The sequence below is a fragment of the Scardinius erythrophthalmus genome, assembly GCF_964197995.2.
Source record: "Scardinius erythrophthalmus genome assembly, chromosome: 20".
NCBI lineage: Eukaryota > Metazoa > Chordata > Actinopteri > Cypriniformes > Leuciscidae > Scardinius > Scardinius erythrophthalmus.
This window is the reverse complement of record NC_138240.1, coordinates 8,258,076-8,279,772: the sequence shown is the minus strand read 5'-3', so window position 1 is coordinate 8,279,772 and position 21,697 is coordinate 8,258,076. Positions and strand designations below refer to the sequence as shown.

Here is a 21,697-nt window from a genome sequence, read left to right as displayed (position 1 = left end):
ACGATCAAAAAGTTGTGATGATAAATCATGAAAATATTTTTTTATTTATTACAAATGTATGTTCTTAAATTATGTGTGATTAAAAAGGGTATTGTGTGATGGTGTGAGAAAAAAAAAAGTGTGGCTTTTCCTTGTTCTACCAGGAAAGGAAACAAATGGACCTGGGCATTTAGCAATTTCAGAGGCTTATGACAATTGAGATAACTTAAATTCAGAAATTAACGTATATGTGACCAGTATATGGCCTATGCCTAATGCATCAGTGAGAAAAAAAGGAAAAATGGAGTACAATATGCCTCCCTCCATGTTAAGTCTGTAAATAATACAATTGGTACTTGATTTTCTGGGTTTTTTTTATCTCCATGTTTCATTGTTCAGAATGTTTGAAAACACGTTAGAAGATTTTGGTTCGCGATGGCAATAAAGCCACAACTGAGGGACGATTTAAATTTGTGTACAATGGAAATCTTTTTTATTAATATTATAATTAACTATATAACTTTTTTATAATATTTTTTATATTATTTTATTTAGATAGTTTAAGATTGAACAGATGGGTCTGGGACAGGCGACAGTGATTTTGCCAACTTCCAGGACCAACGAAACACCCAGCAAACACAGAACGTTCCCCTAACGTTACTATTTATTTATTTTTTGAGAACCAAATAATAACATGTAAGGAACGTTCTTTTTAGGTTTTAGTTTTTGCAACCATAAAACCATTATGGAACGTTCTGTATAAGTTATTTTTATGTTATTTAAAAATAACCTCCCGGCAACGTTGTGGAAACGTTATTTTATGGCTGCAAAAACTAAAAACTAAAAAAAAGTTCAGAACGTTATTATTTGCTTCTAAAAAAAATGCCAAACGGGAACCAAATACTAACGTTAGTGAAACGTTCTGTGTTTGCTAATCCAGGGAGAGAGAGCGTTGGGTACAGTTAAGTGGGAGGGAGCTGAACGTGTGACCAGTCGCAGTGAACTTTCTATCACTTACTAATAGAGTTAGTTTAGTTTGACCTGAAATAAGGGAAGATGGCGCGGTGGAGCTGCGGTGCCACGTCTTGTTACACGACAAAAAACAAAATAAATCCATCTAACTCTTTTTTATGTGCTTTTATTTCTTTTTTAAGTATTTGTCCTTTAATCGCCGAAGCTGGGCTGTACACACCGTCGGATCAAGTTATTATTTTATCACCGGAGAATGTGGACTCGGTGCTGTATAACTCCAGCGCGACTCATCTCGTGATGTTTTACGCGACTTGGTGCGGACACTGTATCAACTTCTCACCCACCTGGAAAAGCCTGGCCAGAGATATTAAAGGTTAGTGTGCGCTATATTTCCACACCATGAAGATACTGTTTCAAAGTAAAAATGCTGTTCGTGTAGCCTCAGTGCAAAATAGTCGACTTCCTTTACAATATCATTTACCATGGTAACCGGTTTCCTCCGAAATATCATAGTTAGGCTACTGTTTGTGTTACTACGATAGTAAAACTATGGCATTGTTGGTATCTTTAGCCACCACTGTTAACAAAAAGATATAAACACAATATGGCAGTAATCTTCTACAGGGTTTAAAGGACATTTTAAACACATTCGGCTAGTTACAATCACTTTTTGTCATTTTTGCCGAATGTGATGTTTTTGTGAGATGTTTTAGCCTGCTGTATCTTATGCAACACATTGAATTCTGACACATTGAAAACCTTCAACCTGCAACTTTTAATAATAATCTCAATGATGTTTCACTAAGCTGTTAAACTAGTCTAGCTTTGTCAGTTGGACACAGACAGCTAGGTGATATAATGACCTAGTTTGTGCAAAGGCGTTGACCTATACACATACACAAGCAATGTCTCAAAACCTAAGCTGTCTACCTAGTAAACGAGTGAGTGACATGCCAAGTGAGCTACCAATAGTGAGCTTAAATAGTGTGTATCACGTGACATAGCTGTCTGCCAAGTGAGTATGACTACCAGACATCATTGGTGCATTCACAGTCAATTAATTTTAAGCCATACCAAATAGGCAGTTCATTTCTAGGTTTTGAGACACCACCACAACATTGAAGTGCACATATATTTTTTCCTCTTCTGTTGCTCTAGTTTTGAGGTTTTGGAGATGCTAATCTAGGCTGACGGTGTCTTTGTTCATCAAAAACACTTGTTGGCAGACTCCTGGAAGTCCCCTTTGTGAAAGGTTATTGGAGCATATGTTGTTATAACACAGCCTTTACACTTTAAACCTACTTTTTGCAACCTCACAACATGCTACTGAAATTGATTTGCAAAAACGTTATCAACCCCATTCTGTGCATTTATTCAATTTCATAAACTCAGCATTCTGTGTCGTGTTGCTTTTGCAGAATGGAAGCCTGCTGTGGATCTGGCTGCTATTGATTGTGCTGATGAAAGCAACAGAAAAGTTTGCACCAAATTCGGCATCACAGGATATCCCACACTGAAGGTAGTGTGCAGTTAGAGTACAGTTACTGTTGCTGTTGTGGTTGTTTAGCTGTAAAGGAAACCTGCAAATGTTTTTTCTGTAAAATAACATATATACACTACTGTACAAAAGTTATGGGTCAGTAAGATTTTTCATGACTTTTCATCATGTTTGTTGATGCATTAAAATGATGAAAAGTGACAGTAAATACATGTTACAGATGATTTATATTTCAAATGAATACTGTTCTTTAGAACTTTCTATTCATTGAAGAATATTTTACACAAATATATTTAGCAACAACTATTTTCAACATTTTTATGATTATTTATTAAAATGATTTCTGAAGGATCTTGTGACATTAAAGACTGGAGTAATGGCTGGTTGAAATTCAGCTTTGCCATCACAGGAATAAATTACATTGTGAAATACATTAAAGTAGAAAACCGTTTTTGATCTAATAAATGCAGCCTTGCTGAGCATAACACACTTTTAAAAAATCTTACCAACCTCAAACTTTTGAATGATTGTGATATTTCATCATTTTATGCAATGCTGATTTCATAAAAAAACATAATTGAAACATTCAAGACAAAGTTGATATTTAATGAAATATGTTCCGAACTCTGAAAATGCAAGCAACATCTGAGCAATACAATTTTGTCTTGTGTGTAACCTTATGCATATTTTATAAATGTGTGTATACTCCAATTGACTAAATGGAAATGAAGATATTATAAAATCATCTTTAAAAATGGTATTGCGGATTGCGTTTATTGGGTTTCATGAAATATTAGAAGAAACTGTCTGTAAATTGTTCATGAAACCATTCTCAAATTGTTGCTGCCTAGACAAATGATTTACACAGAAATTCATTCTGCTTGTGTTTCATGAATGAGGCCCGTTGCAGATTGCAATAGTTTGACTTTGTGAGGTTTTTCCACACAGATGAATCCATTTTATTCATGAATAACTGTTCTTTGTTCAGTCATGCACTATGGGTCTGGGCTATTCTGAAGCCAGAGGGACGGACTGATGTAACAGAATCTGTCAGTTCTTTGTCCATTCTCCATGTAAACATTCAGCTGTTGCCATTCCTTGAATTATTATCTGTCATCAGTTTCCTTCAAGAAAACATCCTGAAATCATCACTACATGTTCCTCTACTGGTTGGGTATTTTCACATCACATCTGGATTTTGATTAGGATGAGTTTGTGTTCTTTTCTGGTAAAATAAAGTGGTCATTCTTATAAAGGGACTGAGTCCACAGCTTTGATGAATTTTAAGAGGGGGGAGGGCGGTTAAAAGGAAGAACTGTTGACTAAAGCTGTCAGTGGGGCTCTGCAGGCAACCGATGAGAAGGTCTCAAGTAGCAAAGCTAATGATCTCCCTCTGTCTCTCTCAGTTCTTCTCTGCTTATTCAAGCAGTGAGTCTACGGGGAAGCAGTTCACTGGTAAAAATGTATTTCTTTATTTCTTTTCTTTATTTTAATTTTTTTAGTTCACTCCAAAATGAAAACATTTCACTCAGTTACTGATGTTCATGTTGTTCCAAACCTTTATGACATTCTTCCGTCTGTAAGAAACATTCCCACATTTCAGGATGTTAATAGGGATTAGAAGAGAAGAAAAGAAAAGGGGGGAATATAAAGTTTTAAACTGTTCCAGCCAAAATAGACTGGGAGGAATTTGGGAAGAGGAACTAGAAATTCCACATGTAGTCAAAGCAAGCTGAATATCTCACCGTATATTGTTCATTAAATAGGTTGTTTGCAAGACCACAGCAACTGTTTGTTTTTTTTACACTTCAAGTTCTAGTGCCACAGATTCTTGTGGTCACATTTTTAGTGCTAGTATTTTACTGACTGAAAATAAAGCATGACAGAACATTTACAACCCAGTCTATCAAAGTCATGAATATCGATTGTTTGTAGCTTAACCTCTGCTCTATAGCCACAAAAAGTAGTATAATAGTAATCCATGACTTAGTGTGAGAAACAGCCCTAAATTTACATTGTTATACACTAAAAATCTTTTCCTCCACCAGTACTGTCATTCTCGGGTGAACTATCCCTTTTACTGTTCAATCCAATATCTTAATCAAGATCTGTGATGTGCATGATGACCATTATCTATGTATGAACATGTTTTGATTGTCCATGTAGGATCCTCAAGGGATGTGAGAGGCCTTCGGCACCACATTATCGATAAATTGGAGAAGCAACATGAGGCTTGGCCACCAGCTTGTCCACCTTTAGAGACAGCTAGGTTAGAACACAATGTCTTACTTTTGTACTCCGATTTTAAAATATATCTTCATTTTTATTTGCACTTCACTTTTAATCTTAAAAAATTGCACTTGAATCTTATCTTTTATCTTCTCTTTGTTGATTATATAAGTTCTGTAATGTAAAAAACGATAGGGTCAGCGAACATGTTGGTTTTGTGAGCTTTTAGTTGATGTTGCTGTGCAAAAGGTGACTCATATGCTCATAGGGAAGGAAAAGGACACACCCTAAACTTGATTTGCATCATACTTATTTCTCTATTTTGGTGTCATCTGTCAAATTATTGCAGGAAATGTTTAAATAAAAAGCTTTTTGTCCTCTGAAAGCCAATAAGTAGAGGAAGCACAGAAATGTCAGAAATGGTTTAGAGAGGGATTTAAGGTAGTTTTGATTAATAAAAAAATATATTCTCACTTTCTCAGCGTTATTCCCGCTGATTTGCAGGGTCCGCTTCACACACACACATGATTTGGCTCAGGTTTTACACTGGATGCCCTTCATGTCACAAATTTAAATATATATATTAAATGTCTTAAAAAAAGTTAGCATCATAGTTAAATTAGTTCAAGACTTGCTTTTAGTGAACTATCTAGGTAGGATATGAGTATATGAGATATGAGTCAGACCGTGTCCTTATTATAGAGCGGTTTGCATTACATTATCTTCACTTATTTGAACATAATACATTTTTTCTCCACAGTGAGGCAGAGATAGACAACTTTTTTCAGACCAACAATGTAAAGCACCTCGTTCTTGTGTTTGAGAGGAAAAACTCCTATGTGGGGAGAGAGGTGAGATCAGTTTACACAAAGATGATTTAAAGGAATAATTCATGGCATTATTTATTCACCATGTCGTTCCAAGTCTGTATTCCTTTCATGGAACACAAAACAATAGATTTAGACTAATTTGTTCATAATTATTTACATGTATTTTCAAGCTTCAATCTTTCTATTAAGACTTAATGGAAAAATACAGAATAACTTTTGTTGAATAGGATTTTTCTGTACAAAATTTACTAATGTACTAATAGGTTAGATTCGATTAGATTTTTAGATATGTTTCTTAAGTGACTTTGAATTGTTTTTCTTTCTTTTTTTTTCTTTAGGTGACATTGGATTTGTTGCAGTATGAGAACATAGCTGTGCGCAGGGTTTTGGACACAGAGACAAGTTTGGTGTCCAGGTTTGGTGTGACCGAATTTCCTTCCTGCTACCTGTACTACCAGTCCAGATACATGTGTAGAATAAAAGTGTAAGTGCTCCATTTCCTTCATTCATCTCTACTGCAGATGTAAAATCAGTTTACATGATTTTGCAATGACTGATTTCATGGAAATTTTAAATTAAGGGGAGACACACCAGGTGAACAGGAAAGAAAAATTTACTAATAGATATCAGCATGAAACTTCCCCAGTTGATTACTGACATTAAGACAAATATCTTTTGTATTAGAAGTTTTTAGAATATTTATGTTTGAATATGCAAATTAGACATTGTCTCATTAAATATGTGCTAATTTGCATATATTTCCAGAAGAGAAATCTGAACATTGGATAAAGCCAGATTCAAAATTCTTATTTCATTTTGTTGACATATTAGAGTCAAAGGTTTTTACTGAGGGGAATTTGTATATTTCTTTTTATCACTCAATAAAAAACTGTCAACAGCCATAAAAAAAATCAATTTTTGTGCTGTTTTTTATATAAAATGTTATATAAATCAGAATCTGAATGATATATGAACAAACCCCTCTGTAAAAACCTTAAGAATATAAATAGGAATACATCTGGAAAGTTTGGTGTATGTAAGTGCTGCTGAAGTGGAGATTTCTGGCTCAGAGTATGAGAAAAAGCCCATTTTGAGAAAACGGCCATTAAAGATTTGTATTGTAAAAATTCATACTTTTTTAGTGGAAACAACTATTTACAGACACAATATCTTATCAAATCATTAGCAACAACAATACAAACCACCTTAAACACATCAAAACTTATAACAGCATTTATGGCCTTCAACTGAACAGAACCCCAGTAAAAAACACATACAACCGGTCCCATGTAGAATCACGTTGTCAGAAATTGACATCAGCCAATGAGATTTCGCTTTTAGAGTTAAATGCCCCATTGTTCTTTCACGATTGGTTGCTGATTAAAAAGGAAATGACCATATTTGGATCCGACAACATTGTACAGCTATCCAACGGTATATGTGATGATCGCGAAGCAGCGGGATGATTTAGAACGCCAACTTTTGTTGAATTTAGGAGAAATCTACAGACGCAAATAGACAAAGTGTAGTAAAATAAAGACCTAAATGTGTATTTTGGACTTTTTTTCACCACAAGTCTGAAAGAAGACATGTTATTGAAGACAAATAGCTCAAAATCTCAAAATTGACTAGTGGGAAAAAACACACACACACAATGTTTTTGCCTGCCGTGTCTCCACTTAAATCATGTCAATTAAAGGTAGGGTAGGCCATTTTTGGAGCGGCAAGTAAAAGAAAGCTTGCTTTGAAAGCATAAGATCCCACCCTCCCTTCAGAGCGTCTCCAAAGCCACGCCTCCTCCAAAACACATGAACAGAGTAGACACATAAACAGTAGAGTTTGCTTACCTGACTGCTGCAGATTCATTTCAGCGTTGATAGTGTTGCGTGTTGCCATTGAAATGCAAACTGCTCCGAGTATAAATTCACAGGTTTCCATCTCATCCAAATTGCGGTAGTTATGGCTTGAGCGCACCATTAGCTCATTGTTTTGGTTCAGGAGGTACTGTAAAAGGTGGCTGTTGTTTCGTTTGCGATGCTCGTGACTAACGCGCTGTTGAAGTGTGATGTCTGCGCCCGCAGGGTTCGCGGAGGTATGGAAATACATATGTTGACAGATAGGTAGGATATCGTATCACAGCATTCGGACTGAATGCAATGATTGGACAAACATTTTATGGCCTTGTGCCTTCCACAGAGAATATATATAGACATATAAATACATTTAGACCACTTAACTTAGTGATGCAGGATGAGACTTTCAACCAGCATAACAAAAAATGTTTCTGGATTAAATCACCTACCCTGCCTATAAGCCTGATGTGTAGATAATTGCCTAAAGAATGTGGTCGTATGAAGTCGAGTATTTGGGATACCTGTTATTATTGCTCATGCTCATGCTTAAGATTATCGTACAATAGTACACTTCAATGTTTAACTTTTTCTGTACTGTTTGTGCTACAGGCATGTTTCTTTTTGAGGCGAGCTATGCTGTTACTTTTCTAAGCAACCAGACTTTCAGATTTTTATTGTTTTTTATAAAACAGTTGAAAAAAATAATATAGATTTGAATGGGAAAGAACAAAATTACACACTTCACCTTTAATCTCTCTTTCTTGGTGCATAAGCATGAGCTAGAGCCGAGGCATTTAACTCTTAAATTCTTATAATTAAGTATTTAGCATTTGCCTGATCCCATCTTCTCAGTTTTATGATCATTAGCCATTGCAGGAAAAATCTCCACAACATCTGGCAATGTTAATGAGACAACAGAGTTTTAATACATGCCATTATTCAAGATCACAGAGCTTTCATCATAATTTTTAACCAGGAGCATAAATCAGAGGTTTACTTGCTTTGTTATGCTTGTTTGAGAAAAATAACTTGGCACGGGTGTGGGGCTCTTTAGATGACAAATGCAAAAGAGAAATGATTTATGGTTGGCTTATGTTGTTTCCGTCCTTCTTGATGGTGTGCAGAGGGTGTGCGCATGTGTGTGGAGGGGGTTTTAATCTTCTACACCGAAACAATAGTGTTCATTTTTTTGCGTTTCACCTGCCAAACAGTCCCTGCTCTGCAGAGCAACAGATGGCGTGCCGTCAGGTCTGAATGCGTGATTGATCTCGTGTAGCATGCGTAAAAACACAAACACACACACACACTCTCTCCACGATCTCCCAGGGCGGAACAGGTCCTCGTGGTCTCAGAAGCGTGCCGTCGGACCCTGGGGACCTCAGGCTTTGCCCCGTCTCCCCGGCGAGGGTTGATTGAAGCCTGGGTAGATGAGGGAGTGTGTGTCCGCCTGTGCGAGAGACTCAGGAATGCACAGTGGTGTTTATTGTTTGATTGCCAGGGTTAGTGAAGAGGGTAATGATCAGTAATGACATCTCATCAGCACGCCACACCCACCATCTGCTCATCCGAGGAAGAAAGGTAAATGGATGATAGTGGAAAACAGGGGAAGTGAGACATGGGAGCTCATGCAAGCTCACAATGCATTCCTAGACACAATTAATATTTTTTGGGGGGGAAAGTAGCTTTTTAACATTATTCATTTCCAGAATTCTTAAGAAAGGTTTGAATTGGAGTGTCAAGAATTCAGGAGTCAGTTTTATATCTAGAGGCTGTGGTAGCCAGTGGTACAGTGGCAGATATAATGGCAAATAGTAAGATAAGGTCAGTAAGATTTATATATATATATATATATATATATATATATATATATATATATATATATATATATACAGTGAGGAAAATAAGTATTTGAACACCCTGCTATTTTGCAAGTTCTCCCTCTTAGAAATCATGGAGGGGTCTGAAATTGTCATCGTAGGTGCATGTCCACTGTGAGAGACATAATAAAAAAAAAAAATATCCAGAAATCACAATGTATGATTTTCTTTAACTATTTATTTGTATGATACAGCTGCAAATAAGTATTTGAACACCTGAGAAAATCAATGTTAATATTTGGTACAGTAGCCTTTGTTTGCAATTACAGAGGTCAAACGTTTCCTGTAGTTTTTCACCAGGTTTGCACACACTGCAGGAGGGATTTTACCACTCCTCCACACAGATCTTCTCTAGATCAGTCAGGTTTCTGGGCTGTCGCTGAGAAACACGGAGTTTGAGCTCCCTCCAAAGATTCTCTATTGGGTTTAGGTCTGGAGACTGACTAGGCCACGCCAGAACCTTGATATGCTTCTTACAGAGCCACTCCTTGGTTATCCTGGCTGTGTGCTTCGGGTCATTGTCATGTTGGAAGACCCAGCCTCGACCCATCTTCAATGCTCTAACTGAGGGAAGGAGGTTGTTCCCCAAAATCTCGCAATACATGGCCCCAGTCATCCTCTCCTTCATACAGTGCAGTCGCCCTGTCCCATATGCAGAAAAACACCCCCAAAGCATGATGCTACCACCCCCATGCTTCACAGTAGGGATGGTGTTCTTTGGATGGTACTCATCATTCTTTTTCCTCCAAACACGTTTAGTGGAATTATGACCAAAAAGTTCTATTTTGGTCTCATCTGACCACATGACTTTCTCCCATGACTCCTCTGGATCATCCAAATGGTCATTGGCAAACTTAAGACGGGCCTTGACATGTGCTGGTTTAAGCAGGAGAACCTTCCGTGCCATGCATGATTTCAAACCATGACGTCTTAGTGTATTACCAACAGTAACCTTGGAAACGGTGGTCCCAGCTCTTTTCAGGTTATTGACCAGCTCCTCCCGTGTAGTTCTGGGCTGATTTCTCACCTTTCTTAGGATCATTGAGACCCCACGAGGTGAGATCTTGCATGGAGCCCCAGTCCGAGGGAGATTGACAGTCATGTTTAGCTTCTTCCATTTTCTAAAGATTGCTCCAACAGTGGACCTTTTTTCACCAAACTGCTTGGCAATTTCCCCGTAGCCCTTTTCAGCCTTGTGGAGGTGTACAATTTTGTCTCTAGTGTCTTTGGACAGCTCTTTGGTCTTGGCCATGTTAGTAGTTGGATTCTTACTGATTGTATGGGGTGGACAGGTGTCTTTATGCAGCTAACGACCTCAAACAGGTGCATCTAATTTAGGATAATAAATGGAGTGGAGGTGGACATTTTAAAGGCAGACTAACAGGTCTTTGAGGGTCAGAATTCTAGCTGATAGACAGGTGTTCAAATACTTATTTGCAGCTGTATCATACAAATAAATACTTAAAAAAATCATACATTGTGATTTCTGGATTTTTTTTTTACAATTTTTAACAGTATATAATGTATATAAATGAAATGAACATTTACACTGTAAGAACCACCTTGTCATTTTACAAAGTGCCCTGCCTTTAATTTTACCAGACAAAGATTTTATTCTGAAAGTTTTCTAATGAGTATGTTTTAAAAGGTATCATCTGAAATAATTGTAGAATTTCGGCCAAATATCAAATTGAAAGCTTTTATATATTTTCATACAGTGCTATAAGAGTTGTGTTTGTTTATTGTTTGTCAATCTACTTAAAATTATACAGCTCATGCCATGCAAAATAGCCTTTAGTGCTGACATAGTGTATTAAACATTAGTACTATTTACTTAAAATTCCAAATTCTAAATCTTTTACGATAATTGGGTCTTTTTTCATCCATAAGGCTACCTGTCGGTATAATTTTGAATTGACACAAAGGAAAGTAACACATCTGTTAATCAGCCAGGCGTACCCTTTCTTTTTTTAAACTCTCCTTGACATGGGAATTTCTATTAAAGTCATATTTAAAAATGCATCTCAAAATGTCCAAACATCAGTTGATGAATCTGCCTGGCCGATATATTGGTCGCTTTAGTCACAAATGAAATATTTTACTGTCTATAACTCTATTTCACATACTGTCAGCATAAGTAATGCATTTGATGAAGAACATATTTCTCGACCCAGTATGTTCTGTAAGTATGCATGTAGTTTGAATACAATCCGAACATACTATTGTTCTGCCCTGTCAGTTGCGGTAGGTAATTTTTTTGCACACTGTGTAGTAGGGAAGTAGTTATATTTGGAAGTAGAGTGACTGTCTCTACCCTATCTCTGGCTCTAATCCAGACCCTAACCTTAACCTTAACTCTTCTTTTAATTCCTGTCCTAAATTGAACTGATTCAACAAAGAGCAGCTCTATAAACATGGAATTTGAGCTCTTCTGGAGTCTGACCGACATGATAACCACTCCACATTCTTTTGTCAAATGTTGTCTCTCATACTTGGTCATGTTTAGTAGTTGCGTGACCCTCAATCCGTTTTCTCCTCCCTTAGACTCCGTGAAGCTCGTACTTTCTACACATATGCCCTCCAGAGGTTGCCAGGGGTAGTGCGGACAGGCAAACCCCAGACTCCCATCATCGATCTCATCAAGAACTCAACTCTAGAGGAATGGAGGCCGTTTAACAAGTTAGTGAACACAAGCTGACATACAGTAATCAACCATTGAGCCATTTAAGCCTCTAAATTGTTCATTGTCTTCCCACATTTAGACATAATTTACATATTCATGCCTCATTTAATTATTTACATGGTGAATAGATTAATGCACTGAACAAACTGTTACATGATGCAAATTTTTATTAGGTCTTATTACACTTAACAAATCAGTAGTTAATGAAAAGTTAATGAAAGTTAAAATATGATTGAACATTCATAAATCAAAGTTTCATTTGTTTAAGGGATAGTTCACCCAGAAATGTAAAATGTCATCATTTACTGACCCTCATATCGTTTCAAATCTGTAACACTGTATTCACAAGGGGTGTCAACGCTTGACGGAGGGTGTGTCTGAAACTTGGTGCTGATGCAACCATTATAGTGACAACAGCCAATCACATTACTTTTCCAGTGTTGGATGATCGCTTTTGGCTAGCGTCTGTTAAGTACACGAGTAAAGTAAGCGAGAAGTGTTAACGCCGACACCCAGTGTAAATCCACTGTAAGACTTATGAAGAGATACAATCACTTTATATGATGAACAGAATTATTGTAGGCTTTCGTTCACATATATGCATGGAGCAAATGGTAAGCCATCACATAGTAAACACAGAAGCTTGTGCATTCGTAACATGCTAAGACAAACCTCATTGGTTCTCATGTACGCAAGAAGTGATCGTATCTCTTCGTAATACTTAAATTAAACCGCTTAATTCATATGCATTCATTTTACAACCTTTTTGGATATTTTTGGTTTTGGTAACCTGGACTTTCAATGGAGGGACAGAAACATCTTAGGTTTCATTAAAAATATCCTAATTTGGGTTTTGAAGATTACCAAAGTTATGAGTTTGGAACAAAATGAGGGTGAGTGAAATATGAGAGAATTTTCATTTTGGGTGAACTATCCCTGTAAGTGTTATTTAATGTAATCATGCTTTCTACAACAATGTGTTATAGTTAAAGGGATAGTTCAAGATTTTTTTTTTAATTTTGGTTGAACTATCCCTTGAACTATGACACATCGTTGTTGTAGAAAGCATGATTACATTAAATAACACTAGGGATAGTTCACCCAAAATGTTTAATTCTCTTTTACTCACTCTCATGCTATCCCTGATGTATATGAATTTCTTTCTTCAGATAAACACAAAAAAAAGATTAAAAAAAAAGTATAATGAAAGATGGGTGATGCTCGAAAAACCACACACAGCGATCATGATGGTACTGCAGAAGCACTGAGGACCGCCACTTCTTTGTGTAAGCTCCACAACACACTTACATCACGCATCACAACGTCCCTCTCAAGAACGCTTGAATGGCAGTATACTGGATGCAACGACCTATCGTTTCACTTCAGAAGTCATTGATTCAACCACTGGGGTCGTATGGAATACCATCACGATCGCTGTGTGTGGTTTTTCAAGAGTCAACCTAGCAGCACCTATTCACTTGCATTATATGGACTAACAGAGATGGAATATTTTCCTAAAAACCTCCTGAAGAAAGAAATGAATATACATTGGGGATTGCATGAGGGTGAGTAAATGATTTTCATTTTTGGGTGAACTATCCCTTTAAAGTGTTAACAAATCAAATCATGTGGACTTTTGTAGTTGCCTCTCATGATTTAAATGGTACACATAATGTCAGCTATGGTCCTACAGAGGTTTCTGTGTGTGTGTGTATTTAGGACGCGTGTGTACATGTCTGATTTGGAATCAGCGCTGCATTATTCTCTGCGTGTAGAGCTGTCTGGTCACATCAGCATTAGTGGAGACGATCTGACTGCACTCAAAAAGTACATACATGTACTGGCTAAGGTGAGTCCATCAGTAAACACATTAAATATCTAGTTTTTTAAATATCTGTCCTTTAATTTCACAGCAACTGTATTAGCCAAGTCAGTTCGCATGACAAACCACTAGAGGGAGATACATTGAACATTTCAATCTCTTTTTCAACCCTTAGCACAAAGATTTTCAGTGCTTGTGGACTTAAATGATCTTGGAGATCAGTCAGATTTTAGAAAGTATAACATATGGTCAAATGGATGATTCAGGGCGAAAATATATTAGCACTTAAATGGTACAGCGGTAATAAAAGCTTGATGCTGAAATGTTTTCACAGCAGCATGTGCACTTGATGCCAAACTGCTGATGTTATTTTCGGACATTTAAGAATACATCCAAGGTATTCTGTTTTCATTTCCCATTTAAAACGCTGATCAAAGAGCTGAAAATTACTTTAATGATGCAGCACAATTTTTTTTAATAAAAAAAGAAAATAATTTAGGCTGCAATTGCTTATCTTAAAAAAACATCCAATGCATACTAAAAGCATAATTATTTGAGTTATTTAACTATTCATAATATTTCTTTGATTCTGGGTATTTCACTGCATTGGTGTACTGTTCTATTGTTTCCTCACAATCTTTCTCACAAGAAATGTTCACCTCGCAATCAAATAAATACATATGTATCATGGTATTATGTGACCTTATTTTAATGATAATAAATATAATGTCTTATATATTTTTTGATTATGAGGGTGAAATATTGATTGAACATTTCTTAAGATTGAGATTCACTCGAATATTCCCTATATGTTGTCTGTCTTCTTTCTCTTACCGTTCTCTGCTGGATCAGACACGTGCCACGGATCTCTTTGATGAGGTCTGAGACAATGACCTTACGCTGGCTTTGCGTCCGTCCAGCGTAGCACTGCCAATCTCTCTGATTATTTAGGGCTCTCCAGGGAAGGTCTACACAGATGCCTGGAGGAGTGGCAGGGGCCCTGGGCAGGCCTCCCATTAACTGTGGTTAGTTTTGTCAATATTCCCGGCTCCCTCTGGTATTCTAGTGTTAGCTGGGCCTCTTCAGAGTGTCCTTGCTGTTTTTGGCCTGCTCTTTTGAGCTGCCTTGTTAAACAGACACGCTGGCTGCATTAATTGACACTCTGTGAAGAGGAAGTGTTTAACCCCACTAAAGCAAAGCATGGAGAGATTAATGGTGGCACGGAGGAACAAGCACACACACACACACACACACACACACACACACACACACACACACACACACACACACACACACACACACACACACACACACACACACACACTCCGTGTTCTGAGCTGAAGATCTGTACAGTGGCTTGAATGCTAAACACAGTTAGGTTGGCTGCTTACAGATTTGGTGCTTTAGATTAAGATGCTTAGAATGCAGACAGACTGATGTAATGGGGTAATCCTGTGAACCTGCCCTCTCGTCCTGAACCTTCTCCTGCACCAGGTGACCCTGGGGTCTTTAAAATGACACACAAAAATATATGTATAAGATACAGTATATGTGAAGAATAGCTGTTTTCTATTTTTATTTTATTATTTTAAATTATTTACTATTTTATTATTTAAAATGTATGTGTCTGTGTATGTGTGTGTATGTATATGTGTATATATACAGTGCTGGTCAGAATTATTTGCCCCCTTGGTAAATATGATCAAAGATGGCTGTAATAAAAAAAAAAGCATTGTATGGACAGATGAAACAAAACCAAAAAAGAGCTTTTTTGTTGCAAATACTTAATATAGGTTTGGTTCATACAGGGATAAAAAAAATTACCCCATGTGTAAAATTAAATACTCTGCTGTATCTTTAATGCTGTGGGCCTAATTTTTTGCCAGAGTTCCTGGACATCTTGTTCAGATACATGGCATCATGGATTCGATCAAATACCAACAGATAAAAAATCAAAACCTGACAGTCTGTGCTAGAAATCTTATAACGGGACAAGTTTGGGTCTTCCAACATGACAGTGATCCAAAAACAAACATCAAAATCAAAACAAAAATGTGTCACTGAGCACAAAACCAAGCATCTGCAATGGCCATCCCAGTCCCAGTCCCTGACCTGGAGAAAATGAGTGGGCTGAACTGAAGAGAAGAAGCGCCAACATGGATCTGGGAATCTGAAGGATCTGGAGAGATTCTGTATGGAGGAATGACCTCTGATCTCTTGTCAGGTGTTCTCCAAACTCATAAGGCGTTATAGGGGAAGACTCAGAGCTGTTATCTTGGAAAAAGGAAGTTGCAAAAAGTATTTAATAAAAGGGGGCAAATAATTGTTCCCAATGTGTTTTGGAGAAAAACATTAATTTCATAATGTGATTTCCCCCCCCCCACTTTCAATTCTTTTACTTCACTTTTACTTTTTTTTTTATGAAATATCAAAAGGATAAAGAATGCATATTTATTTTTTACAGCCATCTTTGATCATATTTACTATATGCAAATAATTCTGACCAGCAATGCATATGTGTGTGGACTGTATGCTGTATATATACTGTATATAGCACAGTGGTTTGACACAGCAGTGTTTTCCTCGGTCACGCTGTTGCTTAACGTATCTGGGTTTGCAGCACAATCCGGATTTGTATGAATCAGAACATGTATTTCAGGATTAAAAGAGTGGATCTTGGAGACATGAGAGCATTACAGAGAGGCTTTAGGATTACCCATCTTTATCCTGCTTTCTTGAAAGAGGCTTCCTGCCACGCAAGAGGGAGAGAATAAAACAAGGAATTAGAAGGCAATTTGAGGTCCAGATCCAGCCGTGCCTCCATCTTTTATCTCAGGGCATGGTGTCCTAAAGGTCTGATCCTGCGTTTCCTGTTTTCATTCGAACAACTTTCAGAGATCCCTAATGTTGGGGGACACCTAGCACCTGCTGTTGGTTAGTGCCGTGATAACAGGGAAACCGTTTAGATGGCTTTTACATGGCCCACTTGTATATGAGTCCCAGAGGGTGAGATTAAACGGGGTCTTCCTCAGGGCTTGGCCAACAGATGCCTTCTCTTTTGAACCACTGCAGAGAGAGAGAGACTGTGGTTTCTTGAATGCTGATACTAATCGGATTGGAGATGACATATTGCTAGGGTGAAGTGGATTGTCATGGTCCGAAGGGGAGGAAGAAGGGAGAGCGGGGAGCTGAATCAGTAAGGACAGTGATTGGAAAGGGCTGTTTGTGGTTAGTGATCTATATCCCTGCTTTGGTAAATGGAATATGCAGAGGCTATATATATATATACTCTTAAAAATACTGGATATAATAAAAAATACTGTTCGAGAAACTGTCTGAATATCAGGGTACAGTATCTTTGAAAACATTGTCTTTTCTTGAAAAGATAATCACTACAGAGGTCCCTAAAAGTATTTACAAGTCACTCTTAAAATGAATGAATGTTATTGCAATAGATAGCTGAGTATCATGGCATCTGCAAAATGGACTTTTCTGGGCCATTATTAACTTGTGCCAAACTGGTCCAATTTTTTGTAGTTGTGTAAAGTCAGTTTCCCTCAAGTTCACACATTGACTATGGGCATGTAACATTTGACAACCAAATACAGTATCAGTATGTTTTATCAGTAACACTGTACAATAAGGTTGAATTCTTTAATATTAGTTAATGTTTTAGGTTTTATAAACTAACAGATTATTAAAAGTTTTAAATACTGTTGTACTTTGTTAATGTTAATTGATAAATATACTTTTCGTAATTATTTCATGTTCAGTATCATAATACATTAACAAATCTTTTTTAGTGTATTATTAATATATGTAAAAATTAACATTGAAGTATAATGAGTAAATGCTGAAGTATTGTTCATTGTTATTTCAAGTGTTTTTGCTAATTGAACCTTATTGTGGCATGTTATGCTGTTGTAATTAAAAACAAACTTTTGTTTTTGTGCTACATTTCTCTAAAGTAAATGCGACTTGGTTAATATTTTGGTAGAAAATGTAATGACATAACACCCAAAAAATGTAGTAGTGTAAAATGTATGTACTGTAAGTTATTTTAAAAGAAGTTGGTTGCATTTATTTGATCAAAATACAGTAAAAACTGTAATATATTATTGCGGGGAAAAAAACGTTTTTATTTTAATATACTTTAAAATGTAATTTAAAATATAAAAACTGTGATTACAAAGCTGAATATTCACTCCAGTCTTCAGAGTCACATGATCCTTCAGAAATCATTCTAATATGCTGATTTGCTGCTCAAGAAACATTTCTTATTATCAATGTTTAAAACAGTTGTGCTGCTTAATATTTTTGTGGAAACCATGAAAAAAAAATGTAAATTTCAAATAGAAAATTCAATAGAACAGCATTTATTTAGGATATACATTTAAAAAATGTTAAAGTTTTAATCAATTTAATGCATCTTTGCTTTAAAAAAAAATCTTTTGAATGGTATTGCATGTGTTGCCAAAGCATCCAAATACTTTTGGGGCCAGTGTATTTCGAAGTGTGTGAGCCAGTTGACTGCATTGTTTTCTTTACTTCGCCTTTAAACTATTAACCAGACCAAATATTGAGCCCATTAGGATTTGTATCTGTGTACTTTCTCCATGCAACTCTTAAAGGGACTTTGCAGCATAACAGAATGATTCCACAGCCTCTCATTCACTAGCTGCCGGCACCCTGGAGAGTTATTCACATAGGCCATGTTGTTTTGATTGCAGAGATTCAGAACAGAGTTTTCACCTAGTTTTGAACAATGCCTTTTGTATGAGCAATCCCAGATTACCCTCTTCAGCATCCAGGTCTGGTAATGAGCTTTTCACACTAGTTAGAGGCCAGACCAGTGCACAGATATATTTAACACACACACACACACATTCACACTCAGAGACTTTCTACTTTTCCCACCTGTGCAGCTTTGATTAGCTTTCCTCCTTGGCTGCGTTCTCAATGGCCGAATCTCCCAGATTAAGGAAACAAATCAGAATGGAGTGGGGCGTTGGGGTTAAGTAAATCTCTCCAAGGCCTTTTTAAGTGAGCTGCGTTTTAATAGAGATCCTGTTAGAGGGTGATGAATAGAAGACCGCACCATTCTGAACAGATGGCCACAGGAAAATTGAAAAGACGCAAGAGCACAAATCAAAGAAAGGTGCACCTCTGGGATCCTGTGGGGCCTCCCCACAAACACACACACACACACACACACACACACACACACACGGGCATTGGCCTGCACTAATGTGGCTGTGTTTATGGGGCCATGACGGAGTGTTAGCGTTGGCTTTGTGGCCCCAGCTCAGACACAGAATTGTAAGGTCAGCACTGGCGTCCGTCCAGGGCCATTGAATCTGTCCATTCCCTCGTGCCACATGGCTTAGGCTGGTCATTACTTCACTGAGCTTCTAGAGTCTTCCACACACACACGCATTCTTTAACACTATAAAATTTGCACCGGTGTAAGAAAGAAATGCATCTACCAATAGTACATTCAGTGTTGCTTTTTAATACTGAAGGAGAAAGAAGACTTAATATTTAATTTTATTATGAAATAATAATGTTAAAAAGTGTTCTTTGTTTCATTGGTTTAAAAAAAGTAGGTGGTAGTAGTAGTGTTAGGGAAAGTTACTTTTAAAGTAATGCATTACAATATTGCAGAAGAATAGGATGCAGGAGAAGAAACACTTACTTCAGCCATAAAAAAAAAAAACCTGAAACACAAATATGAGGTTATTCTAAAGTCAGCTTTGCTTATTAGTATGGTTGAATTGGATCTTCGAAGGTCAGCAGCAAAGACAGTTAATAATGTGAGATTAAATACATAAAGTATATTTGTGTAATTTAACATATTTAATTATTACAGGTTTGCGTTTGAGTTTGCATTTCATCTTTTTTATACAGCGCCTCTGCACTTACTCCCGATTTCTCTCAACATGGGGACAGGAGAGGTGTCAGTCAACAATTGGGAAAACAAAGTAACTTGTGTAACTTTGTTGTAAATTTAGATGTAATGCGTTACTTTACTAGTTAATTGAAAATAAAAAAGTAGTTTTAAATGTATCATTGAAAGTTTTTTAACCTGAAAAAAAATAACACTTCATTTATTTTAACAATAAATAATTATATATTATAACAACAACAATAATAATAGTGGTAACACTTTAGTTTAGGGTCCAATTCTCACTATTATCTAGTTGCTTATTTGCATTCATATTACTAGGATATTGGCTGTTTATTAGTACTTATAAAGCACATATTAATGCCTTATTCTGCATGACCATATTCTACATCCCTTAATCCTACCCAATACCTAAACTTACCTATACTTTACTAACTATTAATATTCGTTTCTATAATTAGTTTGAGGCAAAAGTTGTTGCTAATAGTTAGTTAATAGCTAATAGACCCTAATCTAAAGTATGACCATAATAATTATTGTTGTTGTTAGTATTGTTATTATTATATATTTTTTACAACATTTAATAAAGGTTAGTAGCATGTCATGTAACTGTGGTGTGTGTGTGTGTGTGTGTGTGTGTGTGTGTGTGTGTGTGTGTGTGTGTGTGTGTGTGTGTGTGTGTGTGTGTGTGTTTAAAGGAACATATTCTCATGACTGTAACTCTTCAGAGCATTGCAATGTGTACTTTCACTGTTACTTAGCGTCTTCTAGTAGCACATTAGCAAATCTAGTGATCTCACCATTTGACAACAGCTACTGCCGTTGCAGAAATGGCTGTCACAAGAACTTATGTAAATGATGAGATGCTTTAGTTTAGCCTAGTCCCAAACACAAGTGTGTGATTGTGTGTGTGTGCTTGTTTCGTTTGTGTAGTATTTCCCAGGTCGTCCGGTTGTAAAGAGTGCACTGAAGACCATGAACGACTGGTTACAACTACAGAAGGGGACAGAGATCAGATACAGCGATTTGAGAGATGTGCTGGACAATGCTGCAAAGGTTAGTCAAGCTTACCTGAGCAGAACATCTCAGAAAATGCTCTGGTTTTCATTTTTTATTTCCATTTATGACTGTATTAGAAATTATAAATTAGAATTTTGACAACCAGACATTTGATATAGCAAAGTACTGCATTTATTTGAAAAGGTACCCGAATTTGTCAATACTTCGATGTAAGCATTTCTCCACTTAGTCTTGGGTCATGAGGTCAGTGTATTGGGATACTGTCACTCATTTAAATTTATTAAAACATTTATTTAAACTATTTAAGCTGTTGCAAGCACAATTTCAATACATGACATTCAACATCACATGCAGGCTGCATAAAAACTATTTCATAAGGCTAAGGCATAGTCATGACACACTATGGTTAGATGTTCAAATTTAAGCAAAAGAGCTGCGTTTACTTAAAATGTTCATCCAAAAATGAATATTCCGTCATCATTTACTCACCGTCGTGTCGTTCCAAACTGGTAAGGTGTTCTTACTTCTGGAGAACACAAAAGAAGATATTTTGAAGAATGTTCAATGAAAGTCAATGGGGTACAAAACAACATTGGACCCTAGTGGAATTCATTGTATGGACAAAAAACACTTTTGACATTTTTTACAATGTCTTATTTTGTGAAGAAAGAAAGTAAATGATTCATTTTTGGTTGAACAAGATTATATAATGCTGTCTTGAGGCTCCATGCCTACATACACAAACATACTCTGGAGCAGTTAGTGACATCATAAGCTTTTAGCCACCCAGTCAATGAATCAATGAGGAAGTAGGAAGGCATTCCATAAGGAAAAGGGCTGCTGTCATCAAGATCACCACATCTTATAGACACACCCACCAATCAACAGCTGAGTGACTCTGCACAAGAGGCTGGCCAATGGGAGATCTGGATTCATATCAAACCAGACCAAATAGTTTAAATGTTGTTTGATATTTGCTTTTATTTACGCATTCAATTAAATATGATTGAGGAGCTTTCATTTCCTGTA

At 36.7% G+C, this 21,697-nt stretch overlaps 1 protein-coding gene across 1 annotated transcript in view; it reads left to right on the top strand.

The window, feature by feature from the left end:
* The first annotated feature begins 881 nt into the window (after nt 1-881).
* The window catches only part of qsox1 (quiescin Q6 sulfhydryl oxidase 1), a 29,983-nt gene continuing 9,167 nt past the window's right edge, over nt 882-21,697 (top strand). The window contains exons 1-9 of the mRNA XM_081348992.1: nt 882-1,324; nt 2,370-2,470; nt 3,856-3,904; nt 4,616-4,718; nt 5,439-5,529; nt 5,847-5,992; nt 11,783-11,917; nt 13,641-13,770; nt 20,582-20,704. Of these exons, the coding sequence (XP_081205118.1) occupies nt 1,036-1,324; nt 2,370-2,470; nt 3,856-3,904; nt 4,616-4,718; nt 5,439-5,529; nt 5,847-5,992; nt 11,783-11,917; nt 13,641-13,770; nt 20,582-20,704 (1,167 nt within the window). The 5' untranslated portion in view covers nt 882-1,035. The remainder of the gene's footprint in view (nt 1,325-2,369; nt 2,471-3,855; nt 3,905-4,615; nt 4,719-5,438; nt 5,530-5,846; nt 5,993-11,782; nt 11,918-13,640; nt 13,771-20,581; nt 20,705-21,697) is intronic.